The 15,601-nt window shown below is 41.0% G+C and overlaps 1 protein-coding gene across 4 annotated transcripts in view; it reads left to right on the top strand.

Moving 5' to 3' along the window:
* RTN4IP1 (reticulon 4 interacting protein 1) overlaps positions 1-15,601 on the top strand; it is a 50,033-nt gene that overhangs the window by 16,765 nt on the left and 17,667 nt on the right. For all 4 annotated transcript variants that reach the window (XM_047761860.1, XM_047761833.1, XM_047761853.1 and 1 more), the window contains one exon: positions 4,500-4,548. In XM_047761860.1, the coding sequence (XP_047617816.1) occupies positions 4,500-4,548 (49 nt within the window). The remainder of the gene's footprint in view (positions 1-4,499; positions 4,549-15,601) is intronic.

Raw genomic sequence — 15,601 nt, 5'->3', positions numbered from 1 at the left:
ACTAAAAAATGTGTTTATACATTTTCAGCAGCATCCTTATTTTTTAAAGACCATATGGAAGATGTAGCCATATTTAAATCAGCTTTGTTTCTGAGCCATCAGGATTTAATGAAGGGTACTTTATTCTTGTGATGTGACTTTTTTTTTTTCCTCACTACAAATATGTGGTCCTGGGGGCTGAGGGGAGCAGATGGAGAAGGTCATATGCTCCTACCTTAGAAAGGTGGAGAAACTCAATATAAGCTTAAATTAGATTGAAAATGTCAGTTCTTCATCATTAACTCCTAGGGTATACCTCTGTGATCAGCATTTCGTAGATGATGAGTCTGAGAGAGTTGGGACCAGACCCCAGGTCTCTAGATACCCAGCCTGGCATTCAGAGATTTCTGGGTGTGAAAAGCCAGAGTATGGAAATTTGAAAGACAGTTGGCTCCTTCTGGATCTCTTGCTACTTTGTACTGTGTTTCATACATTTTTTAAATTTTAAGGCAGTTAGGGTGTTGATGCCTTGCCTCATAAGATTTTAATACTTAAAAATGTGAGGGAGTTCCCGTCGTGGCGCAGTGGTTAACGAATCCGACGAGGAACCATGAGGTTGCGGGTTCCGTCCCTGCCCTTGCTCAGTGGGTTAACGATCCGGCGTTGCCGTGAGCTGTGGTATAGGTTGCAGACGCGGCTCGGATCCCGCGTTGCTGTGGCTCTGGCGTAGGCCGGTGGCTACAGCTCTGATTCAACCCCTAGCCTGGGAACCTCCATATGCCGCAGGAGCGGCCCAAGAAATAGCAACAACAACAACAACGAGACAAAAAAAAATGTGATTATAGAGGACTTACGTGCCAAAATGATAAATATAGAGTGACTCAGTCATGGACAAGAAGTCGGCATTGCCCTAATGCCCTAAAGTATGTTTAGGGAGAATTCAGAGATTGGGCAGAAATGACAGAGGAAAATTAGATTTTAGGGTTTAAAATGCATAAACAGTGTTGTAATTATTTATACTTTGTCCCATATGGAGGTTCCCAGGCTAGGGATCGAATCAGAGCTGTAGCTGCTGGCCTATGCCACAGCCACAGCAACGCCAGATCTGAGCCGCCTCTGCGATCTACATCACAGCTTATGGCAACGCCGGATCCTTAACCCACTGAGCAAAGCCAGGGATCGAGCCTGTGTCCTAATGGATGCTATTCAGATTCATTACCTGCTGAACCACGATGGGAACTCTAGTCCCATATTTTCATTATCTGCCACAATGCAATTCTCCCTGACTTCCAAAGAAGCTATGCACGTGGACTTAGGAAGTAAGAGAGGTAAGTTATTAAAAACCTTGGCGATATTGAATTACAGTGCTTTCTGCAGAGTATTTGCTGGGCGCTTGCTCTATATAAACCAATAAGCAATCGGCACCCCTTTCTTCAGTATTGCAGATAGGCTTCTCCTTCAGTGAAGCTTGACTATATCCTGTGACCTTTATAGCAAGCTGGGTAGGAAGTGTTCCCACTGAAGAGCACTGAAGTGAAGGGCTGCTGGCAGTGAGCACCAGCAGTATTTTCCCTTTGTGTTGAAAGTGCTTTGGAGAGTACAGGAATTGTTAGTTCAGCCACAGGACTTCAAACCACAGAAGACTAGTTGACTTATTGCTGGATTGAAAATTTATTTGCCTGCTGTCTCTTTTGGGGACTTTGTTTAAAAAAAAAAAGTACATGGAGTTCCCGTCGTGGCGCAGTGGTTAATGAACCCGACTAGGAACCATGAGGTTGCGGGTTCAGTCCCTGCCCTTGCTCAGTGGGTTAACGATCCGGCGTTGCCGTGAGCTATGGTGTAGGTTGCAGACACGGCTCGGATCGTGCGTTGCTGTGGCTCTGGCATAGGCCAGCAGCTACAGCTCCGATTTGACCCCTAACCTGGGAACCTCCATATGCCGTGGGAGCGGCCCAAGAAATAGCAACAACAACAACAACAAAAGACAAAAAAGACAAAAAAAAAAAAGTACAGGCCCTGGTTGAACCTGCACAAAACATGGAGTTTGCAGGACCAGAGTGGTGTGTCCCCAGGGCCCTTCACAAGTTGACCTATGCATGTAGCGCTTCTGCAGGCTTGTTCCTTGCCCGTTTTGCACTTACTGGCGCCATCAAGTGGCAACATCAGGAACTGAAGCTGCAAATGCAGAACCATCCCCCCTTCCACTAGGCTCTGCTGAGAAACACATTTTTTCTTTTTTATGTGGAGGGATGAGACTGTTTTGGATCAAGAGTTACGGGGCAGTGGTGAACTGATAAAAATGAGGTTGGAGATGTGTCAAGCTATTGGCATTGTATTGCCTTAAGCAGGCGTTGTATTAGGTAGCCTCTTAATCCAGCTTTCTCAGAGTATTAGAAATTAATTTCAAGCTTTTCTTTACCGGGAGAAAGTTTAATGCTGTCTTTCAGATGGCCAGGTGATTCCCTCATTTAGGGCAGTAGCAGTTGTTGTTAACTGTAGGATGTAATGCTGATTTAGTTGGCTCTTAAAGTCAAGCAGCATTGATCTGGCATCTGCCACATCCAGGGTAATATGGCTGACAAGGGGTGTTATACGAAGTCTGTCCTGAAAAGCTTGCAGAATAGCTTGGGAAGCCAGCATGTGAGTGAAAGTGTGACAGATGACAAATACATGGCATGGATTTCAGGTTTGGCGCTATCAAGGCCAACTGGGACTTGAGCCTTTGAGGGAAGGAAGACATCAGCAGGCAGTGAGGTCATTTGAGAGTCTGAGGAATGGGTCAGCATGCAGGGACTGGGAGGTAGGGGAAGGGGACCAGGGAGGGTGAGGTGGACAATTCTGTCCCTGAAGTAGTGAGAGGAAGGCAGAGTTGTGACAAAGATTAGGTTGTGAGGACTAATTACATTTCTGTAAGAATGTACCAAAATAAGATAAAATAGCTCATGGATGAATTAATTTTTGGATGTATCTGTGAGGCAGTTTTAATGCTCCCCCTCCCCCATTTAGGAAGCAGTAAAGCTATTAAATGTGCGAATTGAAGGATTTTGGAGGAGTTGATCTTTAAGGTTTCTTTTATTCTTTGCAATTTATAATTCTGTGAAATTAAAAATAACTCTTCTGGAAGGAACATCATTTTCAAAGAGACTTGGCTTAATTACGTTTGATGGTATTAATTTCAAGGGGAATAGCTGGCTCAGAAATTTTACTTGTAACTTCTAAGATCTAAAGGGTGACAACCAGCCTTCTGTGATTTGAGTAAGAGGGAAAAAAATAAAATGAAACCAGGGTCAAGGTTGTAGACAGAATGAACGTTCCAGGATTAGGTGTACCTGCTTGAGATAGGTGACAAAATTCCCTGCACTCTGAAGCAGCCAAGTCAAAGAGAGACCCACAGCCTGCTGTTACAGAGTTTGCAGTGACAGAGAAATAGAAGCACAGCTACTCCCACCACTTAGTCTTCAGAAAAAGGTTTTTTCTATGGGCGCTCATAAAGAGAATTCTCATGAAAAAGTCTCTCAGCAGTTAGCTCCTTAGCTAACATAGTGTCAGCTATCAAAATCACCTTTTATAATGTCCTTCAGCCTAGACGGGTAACAGAACACCAAAGTGCAGTTCAGTACATTTTCTGAGGATCTGAATCTGAGGAAGGCTTACTGGAGCTCTGGCTTACTTCAAGAATAAAATCTAAGAATATGGAAAGCAGTGATCCTTGGCTAACGATTCTCTTTTGACTCATACCTTCTTTGGAACATTGATGAGAAGTTGGATCCCTCTTCTCAATACACATATGCGTGATCTCCCCAAAATGTGCATGTTGTTTCAGTCAGTTCAAGATTTCCAAGGGTTCGCGCCTTCGCAGCTCACACCCCCATTCATCCACCAACTCCAGGTTGCACACCCTTGGTCCATGGTGGCAGGAAGACTGCAGTAGATGCACATGGTTAAAAAAAAAAACTGGCACACAAGCATGTTTGTGCTGATAGAGTAGATTCATCCACTTTAACAAGGAGCCAAGTTTAGGATAAGATTGATTTCCACTTACGAAAGCTGATGAGCATGATGGGACATGTCAGAACAAAAGACGTTTATTCCACTTTGGCAAGAATGTGGTCAGAAATGTGATTTTTCTTAGAGAGCAATTGAATATACTGTACCACATTTAAAAAAAAAAAAAAAACCCAAAGCTCCCTCTTTTAGAGAAAGCTGTGGTAATTTAAGCCTAGAAAAACTATAAGGCAGATGTTACCAAGAACCATCTGAGTTACTTTTAAAAATATACATCATTGGTATTTTTGGTATTTTGAATTCTTGGTACAAAGTTCATGCTATGTCTAATGAAGCATGGATAGATTCTTGGTGTACCTAAAATAAAAATCCTTATGTAATAGACTCTTGGGAAGGTGAATGACTTTGTTTGCTTTGGGGATTATCTTTGAGCAAGTTACATGTTGAAAACATCTTGTTTATCTAGTTATGTTGGCTTAATATTTTGATTAGTTATAATTTCTTTTGTATTGCAGTGTTTTAATCTTGGGTGCTTCAGGCGGAGTTGGTACTTTTGCTATACAGGTAAGACAATTTCTTTATCTTGTGAATAAGTATATTATTTTCATGAATTTATGAATTTACATATTATGAATTATTTTCCCTCGGAAGCTGAGAGAAATTACATTCATTGTAATTTCAGCTTGCTCATCAAAGAAGGAAATTTTCTTTCTTTTTTTTTTTTTAAGTGAGGTTTGGTTTACTTGTGAATTTCAAATACCCGTTATTCGTATTTTTTTTAATTTAATGATTTTTATTTTTTTCCATCATAGCTGGTTTACAGTGTTCTGTCAATTTTCTACTGTACAGCAAGATTACCCAGTCACACATACACATATACACTCCTTTTTCTCACGTTATCATGCTCCATCATAAGTGACTAAATATAGTTCCTAGTGCTATACAGCAGGATCTCACTGCCTATTTGTTCCAAAGGCAATAGTTTGCATCTGTTAACCCCAGATTCCCAGTCTATCCCACTCCCTCCCCCTCCCCCTTGGCAACCACAAGTCTGTTCTCTGTGTCCATGATTTTCTTTTCTGTGGAAAGGTTCATTTGTGCCATATAATAGATTCCAGATATAAGTGATATCAGATGGTATTTGTCTTTCTGTCTTACTTCACTTAGTATGAGGGTCTCTAGTTCTATCCATGTTGCTGCAAGTGGCATTATTTTGTTCTTTTTATGGCTGAGTAGTATTCCATTGTGTATGTATACCACATCTTCTTAATCCATTCATCTGTCGATGGACTTTTAGGTTGTTTCCATATCTTGGCTGTTGTGAATAGTGCTGCAATGAATATACAGGTGCATATGTCTTTTTCAAGGAAAGTTTTGTCTGGATATAGGCCCAAGAGTGGGATGCTGGGTCATATGATAGTTCTATGTATAGCTTTCTAGGGTACTTCCATTACTGTTTTCCACAGTGGTTGTACCAATTTACATTCCTACCAACAGTGTAGGAGGGTTCCCTTTTTTCCACACCCTCTCTAGCATTTGTTATTTGTAGACTTCTTAGTGATGGCCATTCTGACTGGTGTGAGGTGGTACCTCAGAGTAGTTTTGATTTGCATTTCTCTAATAATCAGGATGTTGATCATTTTTTTCTTGTGCTTGTTGGCCATCTGTATATCTAAGGAAGGAAATTTTCTAATGTAGAAGGAAGCATTAACCTTTCCAGGGGCTTAATATATGAGTGAGTTGGAGTTCCTGCTGTAGTGCAATGGGATCGGTGGCATTTTGGGAGTGCTAGGATGCAGGTTTGATCCCCAGGCCTGGCACATGGGCTAAGGATCCAGCATTGCCACAGCTGCAACTTAGGTCACAGCTGTGGCTTGGATCTGATTCCTGGCCTGGGAACTCCATATGCCTTGGGGTGGCCAAAAAGAGAAAAAGAAAAAAAAACAACAACAAAAAAAACAGATATATGAGTGAGTTTGTGGATGTCCTGTATAACAAATGTAGGAAAGCTTTTAGGGAGAAAGACTATGGGTAGTAAAAGTGGATGAAAATTTGCCATTTGGTAGAAATTGATAAGCAGATTCTAAAATATATGTAGAAATGCAATAGCCAAAATGCTGTAAATGCGGCAGTACTTTCCTAAAGTGCTTTACAGATTCAGTGCAATGCTATCAATATGGCAGCTTCCCCTTTCTTGTATAAAGGAGCAAACTCTTCCTAAAATGCATATGGGATTCGAGGGACCCCATATTGCCAAACAGTCTTGAAAAGGACAAAATTGGAGGACTCACACGTCTCAATTTTAAAACTTATGAAACTATAGGAGTTAAAACAGTGTGGTACTGGCATATAGATACATATATACATTAATGGACTAGAATTGAACATCCAGAAATAATCCTCTACATCTATGGCGGATTGATTTTTGACTAGGGTGGCAAGACCATTAAACAGGGAAAAGAATAGTCTTTTCACTACTTGGACAACTGGATATACATATGCGAAGAATGACATTGGACTCCCACCTGGCATCATACATGAAATCTAACCCAAACTGTGTCAAAGACCTAAGTGTAAGAGCTAAAACCATAAAAGTTTTAGAAGAAAACATAGGAGTAAATCTTCATACATTGGACTTGGCAATAGATTCTTAGATAAGACACTAAAAGCACAAGCAAAAGAAGGAAAAAGTAGATAAATTGGACGTCATTAAATTTAAGACTTTTGTGCATCAAAGGACACTATCAAGGAAGTAAAAAAAAAATACACAGAATGGGAGCAAATATTTGCAAATCATTCATCTAATAAGGATGTAGTATCCAGAATATGTAAAAAACTCTTAAAACTCAACAAAAAGACAACCCAGTTAGAAAATCAGCAAAGGACTTTGAATAGATGTTTCTTCAAAGAAGGTATAAAAATGGCCAGTAAGCCCATGGAAAGATGTTTAACATCATTAGTCATTAGAGAAATACAAATCAAAGTCTCAATGAGCGCTTGGCTTTAGGATATGTTGGGGGCAGGGGGTTGGTATACACAACAGAGTACTACTCAGCCATAAAAAAGGATGAAATAATGCCATTTGCAACAACATGAATGGATTTAGAGAATATAAGCTTAGTGAAATAAGTCAGATAGAGAAAGATAAATACTGTACAATATCACTTATATATGGAGTTTTAAAAATAATACAAATGAATCTATATACAAAACAGAAACAGACTCAAGACAGAGAAAACAAACTTATGGTTACCAGAGATGGGGGCGGAGGATACAGATTAGGAGTATGGGATTGACAGATACAAACTACTGTACATAAAATAGATAAGCGAAAAGGATCTACTGTATTGCATAGAGAATTATACTCAACATCTCATAATAACTTATAATGCAATAATAATCCACCAAAAAAAACACCCCTGAATCACTATGCTGTATACTTGACACTAATGCCATTTTGTGAATCACTTTTATATATATATATATATATATTTTTTTTTTCGGTCTTTTTAGGGCTGACCCGCAGCATATGGAGGTTCCCAGGCTAGGGGTTCAATCGGAGCTGTAACCACTGGCTTATGGCACAGCCATAGCAGTGCCAGATCTGAGTCACGTCTGCAACCTACATCACAGCTCATGGCAGCGCCACATCCTTAACCCACTGAGCGAGGCCAGGGATTAAACCCACGTCCTCAGGAATACCAGCTGGGTTCATTACCACTGAGCCACAGCAGAACAGTATAATTCAACTAAAAAAACAAAAAACAAAAAAAACAACACCACAATGAGATGTCACTGCATACCCACTAGGTCGGCTTTTAAAAATAGGGAAAATAACAATGTTTGCAAGGATGTAAAGAAATTGAAACCCTTGTATATTACCAGTGGGGATGTAAAATGGTTCAGCTGCGGTGGAAAACAGTTGGGCAGTTTCTTAAAATTCTTAATTCTCTGTTAAACATAGAATTACCCTATGACTCAGCAGTTCCATCCCTAGATATATACACAAGATAAATGAAAACCTGTGTTCAAAAACCTGTATACAGATGTTCATAGCAGCATCAGTATTCATGATAGCCCAAAAAAATGGAAGCAACCTTAATGTCTATCAACCGATGAATAGATAAACAAAATGTGGTATATACACCCAGTGGAATATTATTCAGCTATCAAAAGGAGTAAAATTCTGATTCATGATACAACATGGATAAACCTTCAAGACATTATGCTAAGTGAAAGAATCCAGGCCCCAAAGGGCACATTTTGTATGATTCCATTTATGTCATATCCAGAAGAGGCAAATCCATAGAGACAGAAAGCGAATTAGTTGCGTGCTAGGGGATGGAGGGAGAGGGAATGGGGAATGACTGCCTAACGGGTGTAGATTTATATTTGGGGTGAGGAAAACATTCTGGAATTAGACAGGGGGGGTGATAGTACAACATTGTACTAAAAGCCACTGAATTATGCACTTTAAAATTGCTAAAGTGATAAATTTTATGTGGTCTGAATTTTACCTCAACAAAACAGGACAGAACAAATAGTACCCCGAGCCTCTCCAGCAGAATGGCACCCAGTGGTTGCTCCCTTTGTGGTCAGATGTTTAAGTGGCCGGCTGCTGGGAGAGGAGGCTACTCAAGGGAGATTAATATGAGGGGAGAGTAGGGCTGGTGAGCACACTCAGAGGCTCTGCCACATGGCTTTCCAGGAGGGACAAGTGCCGAGCTCCTCCCCAGACCCCATCTTAGACCTTTCAAGCACACAAGTAGTGCTGGAGTTTCCCAGCCTTCTGCTCAGTGAATTGGGGGGAGGGGAGAGGACTCCCAGGAGATGCATACCTTGACTTCTTTTTAGTTAGATACTGCTGTGGTCTGAATGTTTGTGTCTCTCCAAAATTCATATGTTGAAGTCCAAGTGCCCAAACTGAGGTTATTGGGGCCTTTGGGGAGTGACTGGGGTCATGAGGGCAGAGCACTGATGAGTGAGATTCATGCCCTTGTGAAAGAGACCCAGCACCGCTCTCTAGCCCTTCCACCACATGAAGACACAGAGAGAAGGCACTGGCTATGAACCAGCAGGATGGCTCTGAACACACGAAGGTGCTGACACCTTGACCTCGGACTTCCAGGCTCCAGAACTGTGGGAAATAATGTCTGTTGTTTATAAGATACTCAGTCTGCAGTATGTTGTTTTAGCAGCCCTAACAACTAAGACAGATACCCAGGGCTTCATCCATAGACAATCAGTAAGTGTGGATTAATGAACAAGTAAATGGAAGAAAGGAAAAGAGAGAAGGAGGGTGGGAGAAAAAGAGGAATATCGTACCCTGCTGGCAAGAGTGTAACTGGTACAACCCACTTCAGAAAATAATTTGACACCATCTACTAATTCTGAATATAAATTTCCCTATGGCAACCTAACAATTTTATGAATGTACTCTGTAGATAGACATACAGTTGTCCCTCAGTATACCAACCCAGAACCAATTTCAGATTACTTCCAGGAGCCCCTTGGATACCAAAACCCATGGGTTCTCATGTCCCTTATATGAAATGGCATAGTATTTGTTATAACCTACACACATCTTCCTATATACTTGAAGTCTTCTTTAGATTACTTATAATACCTAAAGAAGACTTCAGAACATAAATGCTATGTAAATAGTTGCCAGTGTGCTGCAAATTCAGGTTTTACTTTCTGGAATTTCCTCAGAATTTTTTTCCCAAGTATTTTCAATCCCTGGTTGGTTGGTTAAATTCACTGATGGTGGAATTCTTGGATACAGAGGGCCACTTGTACATGCATGTTCACCAAAAGATACGTACCAGAATCATAGATATCCCCCAACTGGAAACAAGTGAAATGGCCATCGACAGTAAAACGGGCAAGTAAATTGCAGTCTGTTCTTACATTGGGACGGTAAGATAGCCATGAAAACAAACTATAGTTGTACACAATGAAGTAGATGAACCTCACAGGTAAAAAGTCATAAACGAAAGAATACAACTTCTAGAAGTTTCCGTATGACAGCATTCAAGAACAGGTGAAACTAAACAATAGTGTTTAAGGATGCTTACCTAGATAGTAAGACTTATTTATTTATTTACTTTTTTGTCTTTTCGCCATTTCTAGGGCCACTCCCTTGGCATGTGGAGGTTCCCAGGCTAGGGGTCGAGTCGGAGCTGCAGCTGCTGGCCTACGCCAGAGCCACGGCAACTCGGGATCTGAGCTGTGTCTTTGACCTAAGCGACGCTGGATCCTTAACCCACTGAGCAAGGCCAGGGATCGAACCCGCAACCTCATGGTTCCTGGTTGGATTCACTAACCACTGAGCTACAACGGGAACTCCAGTAAGACTCTTTAAAAAAAAAAGACCACGGGAGGCTTATGTAAAAGTCTTGATAGTTATTACTTCTAGGGGAGTGAGGGGGTTTGGACTGGGAGGGGGAGGTAAGGAGGTAGTCTAGTTCTTAATCTCAAATGATGCTTAAGATAATATTTGCTTTGGAGTTCTCCTGTGCTACAGTATGTTAAGGATCCGGTGTTGTCACTGCAGCGGCTTGGAGTCACTGCTGTGGTATGGGTTTGATCCCTGTCCTGAGAACTTCTGCATGCTACTAGCGTGGCCAATAAAATTAAAAAAAGTATTTGCTTTGTAAGAATTTGTTAAGCTGTACATTTATATTTTGTTCGCTGTCCTGTATGTATTATATTTCACAATAAAAATATTTTAGTAAGATTAAACACTTGAGTAGAAAGATGTCAAAGTTAAATCCCATATAAAGTTATTATGAGAAAAAAGAAAATGAAAAGTATCTACAGACAATGAAAACCACATTGGAAAACATCGAAATGAAACCTGCTAAAACAAGCTAAACAAACATTAAAAGTATGATAGAAGACAAGAAAGAATGAAATCAGAATTGGAAAACTCAAAAAAAAAAAAAAGGAAAAAAAGTCATTTACAGGAGTTCCCGTCGTGGCGCAGTGGTTAACGAATCTGACTAGGAACCATGAGGTTGCGGGTTCGGTCCCTGCCCTTGCTCAGTGGGTTGACGATCCGGCGTTGCCGTGAGCGGTGGTGTAGGTTGCAGACGCGGCTCGGATCCCGCGTTGCTGTGGCTCTGGCCTAAGCCGGTGGCTGCAGCCGGTGGCTACAGCTCCGATTAGACCCCTAGCCTGGGAACCTCCACATGCTGCGGAAGCGGCCCAGGGAAATAGCAAAAAAGACAAAAAAAAAAAAAGTCATTTACAGTGAAGACTAAACTAGAAGGAATTCGATAGCAAATAAACACAACATATAATGCTGCCCTAATAGAAACAGAATGTGTAAACAGGGAAAATTGTAAATTATAGAAGAAACAGATTGAAAACAGATTCAAGAGAAAGTGTCAAATACTGAAGACAGGAACGAAGACTGCTGTATGGATAACAGAAGTCTCTGAAGAGGAAAACCAAAACAAGGAAATAAGACATATACTAAAATCTGTAATTCAAGAAACTGTCCTACTTTCCTGAAGTTAAATGATTTGAAGCACGTAGCTAAGAACATGGACTCCAAATGAGCAATATCAAGGAAAACGCTAGTAAAAATATACCAGCCTTTAAAGAAAAAGGAAAAAGAAAAAAAAAAAGCCTTTGAGACATCTTTTTAAAAAATAAGAGCTTGTAACATACAAGTGAATTAGGTGATCATCAGACATTCTGACAGCAGTGTTTTAATGCTGAGGGAGGGGGGAGTGATGGAGTAATGTTGAAGCTACTTGAGAAAGAATACGCTGAAGATTTTCTATCCAGCAAACCCGGCCTTCATACACTAGAGGACACATGTGAACGGTTAATAACCTGCAAGAACTTGGGGAGTATGTTCCTCTGATCCCTTTCTGAGAAATCTACTAGAGAATGAGCTTCTGAAAACGAAAACGGCCAGAGAGACACTGAACTAAGGACTGGTGGTAAATGTTAAATGCAGTGTTAACTGCAGAACTAAACCTCTGAGGGCTTAGGAAGAGTACAGTGTGTAACAGCCATGTGCTCTGACAGGGTGCACAGTACAGCTGTTGTTAAGAAGAAGGAATAGAGGGAGAGCATATATTAAATTTTTCTTAATGCTGTCATTAATCATATTGGTAGTGACATTAATGACATTAATCAGAGACCGTTAGGTGTGTCATATACACTAGAACAAATGGTTATTCATGGAGTTCCTGCTGTGGCTCAGCAGTAACAAACCCAGCTAGTGTCCATGAAGACACAGGTTTGATCCCTGGCCTCACTCAGTGGGTTAAGGATCCAGTGTTGCCGTGAGTTGTGGTGTGGGTTGCAGATGCAGATCGGATCTGGACTTGCTGTGGCTGTGGTGTAGGTCGGTGGCTACAGCTCCGATTCGACCCTTATCCTGGGAACTTCCATATGCCGTGAGGGCAGCTCTAAAAAGACATAAATGGGGTGGGGGGAGTTCATGGCATATTTTAATTCTGTCATCTCGTGTCTTTGACAACCAGGATTTTAGGTGTGGAAGAAAAAAGAGATATAATAGAACAGAGGTTAAATAAAACCTTGGTAGTCTGAAATTGGAACTATCGATATGAACTCAAGATGTTTTGTATATGTGTGTATGTAAAACTATCTCTTGAAATATCATTGGTCACCAAAAAAAAAAAAAAAAGGCAGACCTTAGGAAATGGTAGTTTCCAGTTCTACAGCACAAAATGTAGGAGAATGAACCTGGAATATATAAGTAGCCAGGTAGTTATTAAAGACTAGTTATGTCAAAAAGACTCAGGAGCCAACTTGAAGAAACTCCCTAAGATTGTCAAAGAAAACAATTTGGGCTTCAGTAATAGTAATGGTAAGTACAGTGGATTGAGACCCTTCAGATATATGTAAACCAATGAGTTTATGAATTTTTTTAAAAAGTCATTTTTGGAAGATGACAGGAAACCAATTTATTATTTTATAAACTGAAAAAGGGAAACAGTTTTCGCCTTCTCTGTATGAACTGTATACCTGAGTTTTTTAAACAGAATAGTATATGATGGAAAGTGTTTCTTTATAAAAAGTATTCCAATTACTAAATGCAAAGAGGAGAGAGAGAATGTCACCATTTTGCAATCACCAATATGTAGCCATGCAGGTAATAACAAGAGCAACAACCAGATGTGCTATGCCTCCTATAATTTTGCCAGACACTATTCATAGTCTTGCTAAAGGGATTGAAATAGAAAATACAGAAGACAGAGCAGCATATGGAACTGCCCCGAGTGTGCAATCAGAAATTCCAGAGTTGGAGTTCCCATCGTGGCTCAGCGGTAATGAGCCTGACTAATATCCATGAGGACATGGGTTTGATCCCTGGCCTTGCTCAGTGAGTTAAGGATCTGGAATTACATTGAGCTGTGGTGAAAGTGGCAGATGTGGCTTGGATCCCGTGTTGCCGTGGCTGTGGTGTTAGGGTGGCAGCTTCAGCTCTGATTTGACCCTTACCCTAGAAATTTCCATATGCCACACCTGTGGCCCTAAAAAAAAAAGGAAAAAAAAGTAATTCCAGAGTTTCCAGTGGGGAAAATCTCTGAAGGTCATATGGCCTAGATTCTTTCACAGATAAATTTTAAGAAAGTGAAGGGATAGAAGAGGAGCCTATAGCGTAAAAAAGGACTTAGAAGACCTATCTTTAAAGTGCACAAGACTAAAACTATGCTATCTAGGGAATGCATATTTGGTTGAAAAAAGCATTTTTTTTTCTTTTTTTTTTTGTCTTTTGTTGTTGTTATTGTTGCTATTTCTTGGGCCGCTCCCACGGCATATGGAGGTTCCCAGGCTAGGGGTCGAATCTGAGCTGTAGCCTCTGGCCTATGCCAGAGCCACAGCAACGCGGTATCCAAGCCGCGTCTGCAACCTACACCACAGTTCACGGCAATGCCGGATTGTCAACCCACTGAGCAAGGGCAGGGACCGAACCCGCAACCCCATGGTTCCTAGTCGGATTCGTCAACCACTGCGCCACGACGGGAACTCTGAAAAAAGTATTTTAAAATTTATTTTTATTTTATTATTTTGCTTTTTAGAGCCACACCCATGGCATATGGAGGTTCCCAGGCTAGGGGTCAAATCAGAGCTGCAGCTGCCAGCCTACACCACAGCCACAGCAACGCCAGATCTGAGCTGCATCTTCGACCTACACCATAGCTCGCCGCAACGCTGGATCCTTAATCCACTAAGCGAGGCCAGGGATAGAACCCACAACCTCATGGTTCCTAGTCAGATTCATTTCCATTGAGCCATGACGGGAACTCTGAAAAAAAGCATTTTTTTTAAATGTAAGGAGGCAGTGACTATAAGCATGAGGATGATGAGTTCCTGGGAGGGCAGCGCTGGTGCTGGGCTGGGGCACGGGGAAGTTTTTTGGAGTGGCTTCCGCTTGCTGTCTCTGACCAAGAGGTATCTGCCTTTTAGACATCTTCTGTACTTGTGTTTTAGTTGACATAAAATAGTTTTTAAAACTAAAGCTGTTTTAAAACCTTTTAGTAGTATGCAAAGATATTAGTTCTAAGTGGGAGAGGAAACTAGAAATTTGGAAAAAATTATTTGAACTATTTAAAGATATGACAGATTCTTCTCAAGGATTTAATACCGTTTAAGGACAACACATAAATGTAGGTGCTTAGAACACAATTTCCTCTTTTCGTTGACAATTTCTTTTATACAGGTGCTAGATTCATCTTGGATTATATTCTTCAAATTTTTTTTTTTAATTTTATGGCCACACTCGTGGTACATGGAAGTTCTCCAACCAAGGGTTGGATCCAAGCCATAGCTGCTGTGATAACACCAGATCCTTTAACCCACTGACAACAGGGGCTAAACCCAACCCACACCTCCGCAGCGACCTGAGCTGCTGCATTTGGATTCTTAACCCGCTGCACCACAGCAGGAACTCCCTATACTTCACATACTTGAAGTTAATTTGGGACTTGCTGTTGAAAGCAATATGTCATTATACTCAGGTGTCTCTATTTGTGGCCCACAAACATAAAATACTGTATATGATGTCAGTCCTAAATTTTTTTAATTCCCCTCAGGTTTCCAGACCGTATAAACCCTTGGCCACTATTATTTTTTAAAAGTGAGAAATTAGATAAGATTATGAATGGTTTTATTTTTTGTCTTTTTTAGGGCTGCACCCGAAGCATATGGAAATTCCCAGGCTAGGCGTCTAATAGGAGCTGTAGCCGCCAGCCTACGCCACAGCCACAGCAATGCCAAATCCGAGCCTCTTCTGCCACCTACACCTCAGCTCATGGCAACACCGGATCCTTAACCCACTGGGCGAGGCCAGGGATCGAACCTGCATCCTCATGGATGCTAGTCATATTTGTTTCTGCTGAGTCACAATGGGAACTCGACGAATGGTTTTAAAACCCTTTATTTTTTTGTATTTAACGGATCGTTAGCACCTAGGTGTACTTCAGTGGGGATTCAGTGGTGAACAGAACAAGCACAGATCTCTTATAATCTACTGAACCTTTGCAGCTTATACTAAGGAAGCTCAGGGAGTTGGAGTGAGAAACCAACTGATTCGTTATGACTGATAAGTGCCCATTCGAAAATTTCTCAG

Source organism: Phacochoerus africanus, chromosome 2, assembly GCF_016906955.1.
Source record: "Phacochoerus africanus isolate WHEZ1 chromosome 2, ROS_Pafr_v1, whole genome shotgun sequence".
NCBI lineage: Eukaryota > Metazoa > Chordata > Mammalia > Artiodactyla > Suidae > Phacochoerus > Phacochoerus africanus.
The sequence above is the reverse complement of the archived record's forward strand: the minus strand, read 5'-3'. Positions and strand labels throughout refer to the sequence as shown.